Source organism: Lepisosteus platostomus, chromosome 2, assembly GCF_059453375.1.
Source record: "Lepisosteus platostomus isolate fLepPlt1 chromosome 2, fLepPlt1.hap1, whole genome shotgun sequence".
Taxonomy (NCBI): Eukaryota; Metazoa; Chordata; class Actinopteri; order Semionotiformes; family Lepisosteidae; genus Lepisosteus; species Lepisosteus platostomus.
The window spans coordinates 57,266,206-57,280,372 of NC_142612.1; the positions used below are offsets into that span (position 1 = coordinate 57,266,206).

At 39.3% G+C, this 14,167-nt stretch overlaps 1 protein-coding gene across 3 annotated transcripts in view; it reads right to left on the reverse strand.

Moving 5' to 3' along the window:
• prkx (protein kinase X-linked) overlaps nt 1-11,210 on the reverse strand; it is a 46,534-nt gene extending 35,324 nt beyond the window's left edge. Inside the window, exon 1 of one of the 3 annotated variants that reach the window (XM_088609313.1) lies at nt 10,429-11,210. In XM_088609313.1, coding sequence (XP_088465439.1) covers nt 10,429-10,603 — 175 coding nt within the window. In that variant the 5' untranslated portion in view covers nt 10,604-11,210. The remainder of the gene's footprint in view (nt 1-10,428) is intronic. The other 2 variants (XM_088609301.1, XM_088609290.1) reach the window with 2 other exon arrangements.
• Between the last annotated feature and the right edge of the window lie 2,957 nt (nt 11,211-14,167).

The window sequence follows — 14,167 nt, forward strand, 5'->3', positions numbered from 1 at the left end:
CAGGCAAATGCTATCACTTGCTGAAACACTGCAAAACAGCACAACATTCATTCCATGAAGGAATAAAAACATTAACCACAAAAAAACAACAGCCTCACCAGGATATAGAAAAGCAAGTAACTGTCAAGAAGTCTTTATTACATGAAACAGCAGCTATACAGCATGTTTGAAGAGGACAGGCTGTAGGTGATGCACCTGAAGTCCTGGAACTGTGGAAAATTCATGTATTTATCCCTTGGCAACAGAACGATCCAAGGTCAACACAAACATACCTGCAGTACTGGTAAATTTCCTTTGTTACAATAACTTCACCTCATATAAGGTCCTCTGTCACACAAAAGTGTATCCTGAGTCATTTATACAGTGCTTTCAGACTCTAACAACTGAGCAGCAGTATCTTGAAACTACTAGAAATACGAGTAATTTGTCAGGCAATAACTAAAAACAACGTATTAACTCAGATTATGATGCAAAAACATGACATTGCAGTTTCAATGGTACAGTACTGGGTGATTATAAATGTATGTGTTTAATTAAAATAGAACTGCAATCTCTGAGGTTTTCAGCATCACATCCTGCAGGCCTTACACTGTATTGACAAATTAACTCCACAAATGTCTTCAGCTTCTGCTGTACAACACAACAGGTTATTCTCTGCAAAGTGGATCAATCTTTGCTAGTTTTCATTTCAATTTCATTTTACAGTGCACCCTGTTCCATAGGTACAGTTTCAGTGATTCATCACATTGTGCTTGAAACAACTACATAGGTCAATGAAATCTAATTCACGATAAAGTCAATTGAGACCAGAGAAGGGGAACGTATAACTCAGCAATTTTCTTTAAAGGATTTCTGTGCTCAGTTCTTTATATTCTAATTGGGCCCCATACTCAGAAGGTGCTCAGTACAGCATCATCAGTAAAACACATCTGAACACCCTTGCAAATACAGACTGTGCCACCTTTTACAGTATGTGCTTGATATTCAAATGTAAAGATTCATGAAATGCAACTGTCCAAGCTCAGTTTTGCTCAAGCTGCCTTTACACTGAACAAAACAACAAAATTCAAAGAAACCTAATGTAGTTCCATTCTAAATAAATATAAAATCCATTCCAACAGCAATGATTAATGCACCAGTATAAGGGCACAAACTGTTATGTAGAAATTAACCATGCATATGACAACACTAATTATAACATCTCTTAAGAACGTGTACAGAACGTGCCAGGAGAATCATAAAGGTCATATGTTGCTGACTATGATTTGAAGTACGGTTTCCAAGAAGCACAACAAAGCAAGTGTTAGAGACACCAAGATCTGTCCAGCTATACCCAGCCCTACAGGTGATGAAGAGTCCCTAGTCATCACAAGTGACATAGTGTAATTACAGTAAGTCAGGCAGTGGAATAAAGAGTCAGCCTCCTGGGGAGCCAAAGCAGTATGAGGCTGGGGATGTATAATTCAGGTCCATGTGAGGCTCACTACCTCACACAAAGCAAAGATGTGTCTCAGCCAATAATATACTACACATCAAAGGGCTGACGAGCAGAAACAAAACAAGCTTTTAAATATCAGAAAGATGTTTGATTAAAGCATCAACAGATATTTTAACATTTTGTGGGTCTTCTGAAAACTATGACTAGAAGGACACAGACTTATGTCCATATCCAAATGTGAGTGTTTTCCCTTAAGGTTCTGATCAAGCAACAAAGGTTTCTTTAAAAGCCACAATTTAGTAGCTGGATAGTGGTATAACCCCCCACAATAAGACAAACAGCTCATTTACACAAATGGTTTTACTGACTGAATGCGGCTGAAAGGAAGGACTGATTCCTCCTCTTTTAACAAAGCTGCTGCTGCTGAAAGAAAACTATGCAGTGTTCTTTTCTTCTAATTACATCCACAGTTCATTGTATTCATGGCTCTTAGAAAAGATGAGCACCAGTTCAGCCACTTATGATGGGGCACAGAAGTGTTATTTATTACCAATCCAAAAGTGCCAAGGACTGCAGCAAAGAGCGTCCTTTTGATAGGCTTTCCGCTACCATAACAGGGTAATGCCCCAGTTTTGGGTGATAAAAAAATCACAATGGTTCTATGAAGTCTGTGCACAACTCATTTTATACTTGTGGCGTTAGAAAAAAGATTTTGCTCCCTTCTGCCATGCTCGGTACTGTCTCCTAAGCCAATGGCAGTCACAGTACTTAATACATGTTGAAGAAACGTACTGTAGCCCTATAGCCACAATGAGCAGAGTGAATGGGTTTGTGAGCTAAGTTTCAGAAAATAAAACATTTGATCAGGGCTATTTAATTAATGCACTTCTCACCAACATACAGCAATTCTCACTGCAAAAGACGGAGCTTTATGTTGTCAAGCAGTGCATTTATAATTTTTGGTAACCAAATTGTTATGAGGCACACACAGGAAAGCAGAGCACTTTCTACAGATCCATTAGCTTAAAGACACTGTGCCTCTGAAAGGCAATCTTGGCTATACACACCACATTAAAGCAGCAAGGCAAAAGTACAGAGATTTTTCCAAATAAATATTTTAAATGGCTTTGACTACCCTTGGAATGATGGCTTTTAGGTTTTTGATCACATTATTTTTGCTTCATCTGTGACTCTTGGGACTTACAGTAAAATAAAGTTCCATCATACAATAGAGAATCAAGAAGCTGTAAAGCTTAAGGAAATGAGTTCTTTCCTTATCATTTTTAAGTGACAATTAAAAGAATAAAAGCATCCAGATAAGAGCTTAACTGATTTGTAATGGGCAGTAAATCTCTTATGAGCCTACAAAAGATTGAGCAAATTAGATTTCCTTGCAAGCCTTATTAGGGATCATTTTCTGAACCGTGACATGGCATGAAATGTAATTTTCCACGGGAAGAAGCGTCTTTTTAAGTGGATGCAAGAAACCCAAGACCAAGACCAAGGACTGAAAGCAGTGTTTTATTTGGAAATTTGCATACGTTACAGGACTAGGACGGAAATGGCAGAGATGCCCAGTTAATAAGAGGGAAAAGTCCATACTGACTGAAAGCAGAATCTGCAGGGTAACAATCTAAGGAATGACACAAAAATTGAATTTAGTTGTTTTTTTTAACAAAAAAAGCAATACTTTGTAATAAGCTCAATAAAACAACATCAAGCCTCAAATGTTTAAATATTGGTTATAGGATGTAGGATCTATAGGCTTGCAAATATTTCTAGAAATACAGAATACTCATCCGCAGTCATGCTGCAGTCTTGATGAAAACATCATTTTAAAGAAAAATACTTCAGACTGATTCAAAAATAGTGAGACTAAGGTCGAAGATTTGTTTGAAAATGTTTAGAAAAGAAAGCAAATTACAGAAAAGGGCTCTAGAATTTCACAAGAAATTCATACTGTACACAGGGAGCTTAAAGAGGCAAATGCAAAAACATTGCTGGATTTTAACTTATTACGAAAATGAAAACTACATGGGAATTGTTTGTTTACTTCCCTGCCACAAAGTGGAATTAAATTCTGCATACTGATGACATTCTAAAGTAATATTGCTGCAATGCACATGAAGAAATAGAGGCTGCAATCTGTACTGCAGCCATACAGTGCTTTGTTCCGCAGGGCTTTGAGAAACGGAAGCAAGTATAACCTGAATATAACCTAAAAGAACAGCAAAGAAGCCACTCTTATTTTGAACTGCGAGTACAGTAACAGGTTTAATCTAATGTGCTGACGAAATGCAAGATATTTTTTCTCCCCGCATATCTGAAAAAAAAATCTCTGTCCAGACATTATGACAGAGAGAGGAACAGATGGGTCTTCAGTGAGCATCTCCCAAGTGGTTACAATGTAATCGAAACACCATTATTACACTCTCTGGAACCATTGCTGCAAGCTGTTTGAGGAAGACATAACAAAGAAAGAATAACCAATAACCTTTAAATCTAAAGAACCTACATGCTTTTGCATATAGTATGTAAAACGCATATCATTCTATCAGCATTACATGACTGCCACTTTTTTCTTCTTGTGTGGTTTAGAGCTATGGAAATCCATCACTGCTTTTACTCTCCCTGTATCTATTCATTGTGTCCCTATGAAGAAGATCATTTACGTCAATTAGATACAATGGCATGCAGTTACACACTTAGCAGCACAATATACAATAGGTTAAACATAAAATTCATATGTTGGATATGAGACAGTTCTGCTAACATCAAACTGAAAGCAGATACACTACATATACAACAGGTTGCTTAGGGTCCTACACTGCAGTTTAAAAATGTATGGCATTTACAATGCAAATAGGGAGTGTGCTACCTTTAAAGTCACAGGGTCAGATCATTTACATTCCACCTCTGATCTTAGCACTCACTGAATTATCTGGATACAAAATCAAATTATTTTTGTAAATTGTAAAACATTTGGATTGAAAAAAATCTGTACTAACTGCAGGATTCCAATCCTCAAAGACAGGGTATGGCTTCCTTGTTCCAACTAAATTATGTTTTCACATTTTCCTAATTCAAAAGTCTAACATTTATCTCATCAAGAAAAACATCAGGAGAATAGCACTTGTATATACAGTTCCTTGAGGGGAAAACGCAGATAATGATTATAGCACTTTATCTTTGGGGTATTCATTAGTTATTCTTTTCCACCGCAAACATCAGGAAAATGGAAAAAAAATAAAAACCAATCCTGTCCACTCGTCTGTCTTGGTTAGATGGGAATATTTTTCCTTGGCACAGGAGAGGTAGATGGAATTGCTGCAAAGGATTGCTCTGTTCCTTTTAACAGAGCCACAAATAGCTGCACTCATAAACTTCAGTCAAGCACAACGTCATGCTTTTAAGAACAGGCTCAATGTGGAGCTACTCAACTACAGTGGATCCTTCGCATTAAAAAAAAAACTCAGTCTTTTTCTTTACCCATAATCACTGACACAAAAGGCACACACACAGACCACAGTCATAGAAATGCTACCAAAGTCATAAAATATTTACCAGAACTCAGGCTGTGTTCAACAATTCCAAAGAAGCACTGATTGATGTTTACCTATCACAACAGGCTAGAACTGGAGGTCTATTCAATTTCACAGCATGACAAGCAGAAAAGTGCATAACGACCTCTTGTTTCAATACAGAACATGATTTGTATAGAATTCTTTAGGAAGATAGAAATGCCATGTTAAAGCAATATAATAACGTCAACAAAATAAACACTGCTTTGCTTCTCAAAGACCACCATACTGCTCGTCAGTGTGCCTGGAGAACGACTCCAAAAATGTGGACATATGTGCTTTATGGTTCTTAATGGAGAGTGTAATGTAATGACTGAAACAGCTCCTAAAATTCTACAACATTTCCCTACAGCTCATCAACTGCATATTGAGCTTCAAAAGAAAATCAGAATTATGTATGTACAGGGGATGGGGAAAGAAAACCGATTTTGGAAGATGACCATACATGACTGTGTTACACTCAAGTGTACTCAATTGTTGCATAGGCACTAAATCACATAGCAAGAAAGTGGCCTGGTGTGAATGTGGTAAAACACAGTAAGGAACCAGTATGCCCTGCGTGTTAAAAGAACGAAGCCTTTGTGTTATTATTATGTGGGAGTCTCCACAAAGCTGTTTGGTGTCCTAGTCAGCAATCTCTAAACCAGCAAGATATAATAGGCAAACAAGGTTAATACAGTCCTTTGATGACAGGCTATGATCTGAGAGACCATGACTCATGACATCTTGCCAAGGCCCAAGTGAGAAAGCCACGCCAGTAGTGCCTAGGTGCTACATAACACCACTTGTAGAGATCGATGGTGGCCTGACTACACGGTGCTACACCGATTGAGTTCTGGTGTCTCACTTTCCATCCTTCCTGTCGACTCATCTGGGTGTACCGACACGTCCTCATATGACTCATGTTTTTTTTTTGCGAGATGAGAATGTGGTACTTATGTCCAGACTTGAAAAACGACTGAACATCAGTGAGGTGAGCTGGAGACCAGCAAACAGGCTTGTTCCAGATCTATAACCGGAATGGGGCAGAATCTCATAACGCAGCACATACAACCTGGCGCAAAGCACGTGTCACATACTGGATTTACTGCTCACATTGCTTTCAACAGTGGCAGCACACACTACTACCCTGTGACTTTCATCTGTACAGTGACTTCACCTACAGAAGGTCATGTCTGTTCTATAAAATGTCAGTGCACTTGACACGAAAATGTCATTACCCTGGGCAGGGATTCCTGGAAACAATTGACTATAAATACAGTAAGTGATGCTTCTTTTCACGCCGCTCAATATACAGAATGTAAAGTTTGCACAAACTCCAAGTCATCCTGCATAACTGCATCTGTTAAATAAATAATATTGTCTAGACCCACTTTAAAAGGCTTCTCAGTCCATATACTTTAATAAACCCCTATCACGCAATGTAATCTTTTTTCCTTACCATGCAAGAAATGTGAACTATAACTTTAGGAAACTGTTAAGACTTAGCATCATATTACTCCCTTTCAGATCAGAAGGCAAATTATTTTTTGACTCAAGTATTAGTCGCAACTTCAGGCCCCCAGAAATGTCTAATCATAATTCTGCATATGGAACATCAATGGCAGTTTACTAATCATTACACATTAAAGCGAACTGAAATAAGGAGAGATATGGATAATACAATATCAAATCAACTAAATACAGCTGCCTTTGTAACAGGTAGAGCCTAGCTTCGGGGTTATGTAGGACAGTGTTTCTCAGCCCTGGTCCTGGAAAACACTGCCTGTAGGTTTTCATTCCAGCTGAGCTCTGCGTCTCCAGTAATAATTGACTTAACTGATCTGCTTCCTGGTTTAGAGTTGTATTTAACTTGTTTCTTCAGTCAGTCTTGCATACGTACTCTACTTCAAGAGTACTATTTCCAATGACAGAGCTGTATGTAGCCTCTCCTCAGCAATTAGAACAACTGGGTACAGGTTTGATAGCAATTACAAATCCCATTTGACTTTTTAAGAACTAACAGCAAATTCACAAGTATTCACCATGCAAAAAACTCACAAACCAGAAGAGGTAGTTCTCCTTTTGGATCAAAGTTGGAAAAACACTGATGTAGGGCAGGGGCTCCCTGTCACGATCGCAAACCCCTTCTCTTAAGGACGCTCCAGCCCGTTAGTCTTTATCCCCTGCACCTGCCTCCAGTTCCTGATACCGTCCTATAAAAGCCAGACGTTCCTGCCAATCTGTGCACAGCTTTGGAAGGTGGACGCCCGGAAGCCCGCTTACCCACAAGTCCAGGAGCGACTCGACGGCATAGGCTTCACAACGGTGTCCTGACCATCTGGTTCCTGGACTGGGAGCATCTGGCCCCCTTACCCCCCTTTTATTTCCCCCGACCCTTCGCCGGATCCCGCTCTGGCTTTTAACTTTGCTTATCTGTGTCAGGATGGATCACCTGGCTTTGGACATTAGTTTCCCTTGGACTTGTTTGTCTTGGACACACCCCCCAAGCACCAGCGCACCTTGGACATGCCCCATGTTATTCTTCCAGTCCCTATCCTAGTCTTTTTTCCCCGTGTTTTCTCACTCCCTTCTGGATTGTGCTGTCTGCATATGTGACCGTCGCGGTTTCGTGCCCTCCGCCACCCGTTCCGTCCCGCAGCACCTGGGGCGCAAACCCGGTTCTCCGGCGTCACGCAACAGGGAACCAGCCGCATGAGCTAAAGGAGACCTCCCTCAGCCCAGGCAGCTGAGGTCCCTGCTACACACAGTGAGGACAATGACGTCACCGTATCTGAACTAGCTCCGCTACACATAGGGTCCTGGAAGACACTTTGTGACACTCCCAAACCCAGTCCCGCAGGCCCTCATACTTGCAGGTTTTCTTTCCATTAAGGCTTAATTTCTTAATCGAAGCCTTAAATGAACTAATAAGTAACTTGATTGGAATATTTACAAGTTTTGTTTTCCACTCAATGGTGTAATGATACAGAGGAAATTAAATTGTTAAAAGGCCACCTCTGACATGTTTAAGAGTTGCGTTCAAACAGTTTCAATTAATCGTATTATTACGGCAATAAAGAGTTCAGTTGTGTAACTGAGAACTCGGCTGGAGAAAAAAGCATTTCCCTCCAGGACCAGGGCTGGGAACCACTGATTTAGGACACACCCCTACATCAATCAGATGTCTAATACAAGAAGCATCTCTGTACCACATTCTGTGTTGCAGAAGTGCTACAGATAGTGAAGGGACAGTGAACTGTGGGGTAAATCAGTGTGTCCAAGCATAGAATTATGACTGCTACTTGGTACGTAATTTAGACCTTCTGTGCCACAGCAAAACTATATTTTTAGGCGCAATGGCAATGCTTACTTAAATGAAGCATGTGTCATCACTGCTTATCTTATGCAGCATGCAGTGCAGAGAACTGACTGACCTAAGTGACCTCATGTCTGGAGCCCTATTGGCCATGCTTGGCACAGGCTGCAAAAAGTGACGAATGCTCATCCAGTTCAATTCAGGACTCTGCAGTTCCAGGATGCCCTTATCCAAGAATGTGCTCAACAAATGATAAGTGGGATTTACTGGCACTGTAAATGTGCCATTGTGTTTCTTGTCAGATATATGCAGTAACAATCCATCACAAAGGAATATAATTTTATTAGTGTAACCTGTGGATCACTATACCTAATATTTAAAGTTAAAAGAAACATTAATATCATCCTTGCAAGAAATATTGATGCCCTGAAAAACACTGAGGAAATTAATAACATTTGTATTTAATAAAGTCTGTCATCTGTATTACCTGTTTGTTCTAACCTTTACCCTATTCATTTAAACTGGCTAATTTCCTTCAGACTGAAGGGTTTTCTTCCATAGTCAAAGAAATGACGGCAAAAATACACAATAATAAATTATGAAAATTGGCTATATCTGCAAATGCTAAAAATAAAAAAGTGTGATCTTGAACTCCGGACTACGTTGCCCTCCATTGTGATTACTAAAAGCTAAAAATGATAAAAACAAAGCAAGATACACTCAGATTAATGTGACAACTGGAGTCGCTCAAGGTGCATCGAAGCTTGATTCATTTTTATTCTATTTCTGTTTCTAATGAGAAAGAACAAGTTTGTATCACTTTGACTAGTACTGGAATTTGAAGGAATTTACAATGAATGAATCTGATCATAGCAACCTTCCATGGGTTGCTATACTGCAAGATGTGGAAAGCACCTTTGAAGCTCAAGACAGAATTATGCTAAATTAAACAACAAAGTCTTGGCACGTCTGAATTCACAGGTGCTCTCTGTCAATAAGGTGTTGTTGAATATAAACGTCACTCCATTCCCACATTTTAAGTGAACAGTATCTGTCCAGTTCTAGAGTGTCAAGAGTACAATCAAAAGTTGCTGTACAATGTACACTATTTTCTTTTTCATTTTAATAGGATTGTTTTTTTAAAACGTAAATCCTTTTAAATGAAAGAAATGTAAATTTAATTCTGGTGTCCCGGTTAATAATTTTTTTACCCTAAAAGTATTCTTTTATATTTGAAAGTGTGAAAAATCTACCTATTCTTAATGCTGCATACTGCTGGCATTCTTATGCTGGTTTTAAATGCATGTCCGCTATGTTTTATCTAATTGAAGAAGAACATTGATCTTATAACAGCCTTATTTCTTTTTTCATCACAGGAACATCAGAAGGGTTACAAACACTGTATAATGAGCTATTGTCTAGCCTATATTGCCTTTTCAATATCCACAGTTCACAGTGTTCCATACACCCACAATTCTTTGTGTAAAGAAGTGCCTCCGGATGTTAGTCCGACATGCACTTACTGTTAATGTCTATACTGTAGGTAACAATTTTAATGTGAAACTTCATGGTCTTGTCCACTTGACATGCTTGGATTTGTTAGGATGTACACAGTGGGTGTTCTGGGAATAAAATACATTATCACAAAGTACTTGGGAAAAGATTCTGACAGAAATGTTGATCCTGTAAATTGATTTTAACATGTCAACTCCAAACCTCAAAGCACCGTGCTTTATCATCTTCACATCCAATGATGTGAGATTGGCAGAAAAAGTTTTTAGCCCCTAGAACATATTTTTACTTTTCACATACTGTAGCTGTCAACAACAGTCAATACATACGGTACTAAAAAAAAGCCAAACTGTGTTATTATCACGTAAGTTATTCGTGTTTTAAAGCAAAGCATGCAATGACCACAGCAAACATCTTGGCATTATTGCAAATAAAAAATACTAAAACAAAGATTATGGTTTTCCTAATAAATTCTAACCTTGTTAGATCTACAGCATGTGACAGATGAGGAACAAAACAGTATAGAGTGAATTTAAATGTATCTGCAATGGTAAATAAATCCCGCCTTCCAAACTTCTCCTTTTAGGTACAGTACTTACCAACTGTAGCGACAGTGTCAAAATCCTCCAGCCGGTAAGTCCTGTTGGTCAGTGATGCTGCGCCTATCTGCGCAGTGCCAGTAGAGCTACTACTGCTGGCGGCAGCGCTGTTGGCACTCTCCCTCAATGAGGCACATTCATTGTTCACTCCAGACTTGCCTTTCGCTGTTGCCATCTTTCATCAGGGTGCGGAAACCCGATATGCCACTTCACCCTATAACCCTCAGCACCTCTGATATTATCACAAAACGAAAAGTTCCTCTCCCTTTTCCGAAAGCACTTTCAATTTCTCCCACATTTAATTCTGCACGGTGGTCACCCCCATTGTCTCCAGCCCCGGCGCAACGATCATTTCTTCTTCAGAGGTTCTCTTTGACAAAAACTGCGTGCGCGCTAAGCTCACATTCTCATTGCATTTAAAACATTTACCATATGGTTGCCAGGCGTCACAGAAAACAGGAGCAGGGACCACTTCAGGTCCCTTGTCCAAAAAAACAACCACAAACAAAAAGACTACTTAAACTTCCTCATTTGATGAATCCGCTGAGTATTTCCAGGCTGCTTTTGACGGACCATTGGATGCGGCGTTTCGTGTTCTTAGCTGAAATGGTGCCTGTCGCTCTCCGCAATTTGGAATATTTAAATTATTTACTTCTCCCGCAGTCCCCCAAACGAAACCTGAACCCGTTCCCCTTCAGTTACAATTTCAAACTGCTGTAGTTGTGGACAAGGAAGGCGCAGGCAAAGTTCAGTGGTAAATGGCAGCGTGGTGAGCGAATGGAGAAAGGGCTCTGAAACCGTCGGCCAATTAGTTTATTCCAGAGGTGGAGCAGGGCCAGACTGGCAGCTGACAGGACTCGCTTTTCCTGTTTGTGCCTTGCACATGGAAAGCCTGAATGAGCCCGGTTCATCGCTGTCCTCTGCCAGTTGAAAAGCGGAAGAAACTGAAAAGGCTACAGGTCAAGCCGAAAGCTTGGAGATGGGGCACTCTTGTCGATGCGCACAGCTCTCACTGAACTACTGTACATAACTAGTTGTTGTGCTTGGCCGACGCCGAGGTGAACAACAATTAATTGTACTTTTTAAAAAAGCTAAGGGGGAAGCTTACTGCTTTATTGCAGCAAACAGCTAAATAAAAAGTTAAATCAGGCTCTTTTGATGAACAGTCTACAGTACGTACAGTATGTACTGTATGATTAACATGCAGGTCCTCATGCATGTACTGTACGAAAGCAGAGAAGACGTACTGTACATTTGGACAATATCATGTGATATTAGTTTTTACACCAAGTTCTCTAATGCTTCTTAATGTTCCAAACATGCATTTTAAACATTTAGTAAAGTTTATTAAAAATACATCATACAATATTTCATATCATATTTAAAACTGAATAATAAAGTAAAACCAGAGAATTATTCGATACACCTTTAAAAAGTTTAAAAAGGCAAATCGATTTAAACAGACCCCAGTTTTAAAATACAATTCACGTATGTACAATGAACAATGTTAAACAGAGTATCTCTTCTAAACCTTATTTCGTTATTTCTTTAGGAAAATTGCAGATGTGAATCTGAAATGTCTGCTCATTAGAAAAGGAAACCCTACCCACCAGCCTTAAGACTTCTCCCAAAATACTAATTCCCACCAGCTGTTGCTGATCTTCAAATGAGAAGCTGCTACTTGAGAGCCCTATCTCTTGCCTCAGACTCACCCATTCACTGCGAAAGAAGACCCTTTTAAAAGCTGAGAAGTGTTGAGAACATTGTCTCTCCCAAAATCCAAAGCTTAATATGTAGCTTCTCTTTAGTCTGCTGATTTAAGTTTTATTAATAAGAACCACTGTGACAGGTGTATGTGTTCTGGTCACAATTTTGTGATCTTAGTCACTATTCATAATTTCATCAGCTAAGGGAAGTCTAAGCGCTGCACATAGTTTCTCTGCTGGCTGATAATATAACTAGCCCATCAAATGTCACATTGTCATCTTTTGTTACTAAAGAGTTTTTATCTAGAAAGGCAGACAAGCAGTGCATGAGGTGTTGGAGTTTAAGGCTGTACATGCTCCACACAGTGTTCAGAGCAACAGTTCAGTGTCTAAATAATCTCCATTTCATCATTTAACAGTGCCGCAGTACGTGTGCAAGATATCTGGACTGAATGTTCAGCTACTGTACTGTAAGATCAAATTTTCATTTCAAATGCAACCTAGAGCTCCATCTATACAGCAGAGCATTTTGACTGGAACAATGTGAGTACGGTACCTGGCTCAGTGGAACAACAAAAGCAGATTCCCACTTTGAGTTTGAACCCATTACCTTTAATCCCAAGTCCATTGATTTACTGGTGGTGATTTACTTGCATCTTAGATATTCCCAGGAACTATTCACAGATCTGGGGTGCCACTCACTTCTGTGAGGGTGGGCCATTGAACTTTTTCACACTAAAGTACAGTTGCTTTATTCTTTCATTTTGGGATCCAATATACCAGTTTTACCAAAACTGGCCTGGGTGTGGCTGTGTAAGTGTCTGTGTCTATGTGTGCCTTGCAATGGATTGATATCCCATCCAGGGTGTACCATGTCTTGCGCCTGTTGCATGCTGGTAAAGGCTCTTGCTCCCCTGTGACCTTGAATTGGATATAGCAGTTATCTGGTAGCTTAGTTGAATATTGGGAAAAATCGGCCCTGGTGTGAATGTGTGCATACAGCATTTGTGTCTGTGTGCATGCCCTGCGATGGACTGGTGTCTTGTACAGGGTGTAGCCCGTCGAAGCGGCAAGAAAATGGATGGACAGATATACCAATCAGCAGTTCATTCTTTGAATCCTTTATCCTGGGAATTTGAACCAGGGGATACTGTACACATGGAGAGTATGTGGAAGTGCATTTACAACTGAAAATAGGAGGTACGTCTGTACACAAAGTACTGTGGAAATGTGGAGTGAGCTACACAGATATACCGTACTGTATTATAAACTGATACCCTAGGTTTAATCAAGAAATGACTGGATGGCTTCTTTGGGCAGCTGCTAACCACCAAATGAACAAGATGATGGGCCAAATGGCCTCCCCTTGTTTTTAATATTTTTTATGTCTCATGGATTTGAAATAAAACGTATCAGTACAACTTCAGTTTTACAGTGTACTACTGAAACTTCAAAACATCCACAAATAACTAAGTTTAGTCTTGACACCCTTCGCCATGAAAAAACTGGAAAATAGATGATAATACCCATCCTTTAATAAAGATTACACTATTTTTCAGTGGTAGATTTGTTTTTCATAAAATGTGCATTTACTGTTTTATAGATGTTTACCCTGCTAAACTGAACAAGAAAGGCATTCGGTTTTAAAGTCTGCGGGAACATATCAAGGCCCATTAGTGAAAAGATTTCACTTTTACAACAACTTCCTAATACTGCACAACTATATTAACAAAACTGTTTACAGTATATCTTTAAAACAGATGGCTTGAGTATGTAATTATGCCTTAAATCCCTCACACCTTATGCTGTCAAATAATTTGTAAACAACATTTCGCCTTTCACTTTGTTTACACATATTGTAGGCAGTTCGTATTAAGAAGTGGAATACAGATCACTCAGCATGCTGGTGGATTTAACCTAAATATCAGACAAGGGAATGCACCATAGCAGTAAACAAAGATGTAAATGTGTTTTTAAAGTCATTACGTAAGTCCATTTTCTTTTTTTCCCAAGTAATTAAGTTACTAATATGG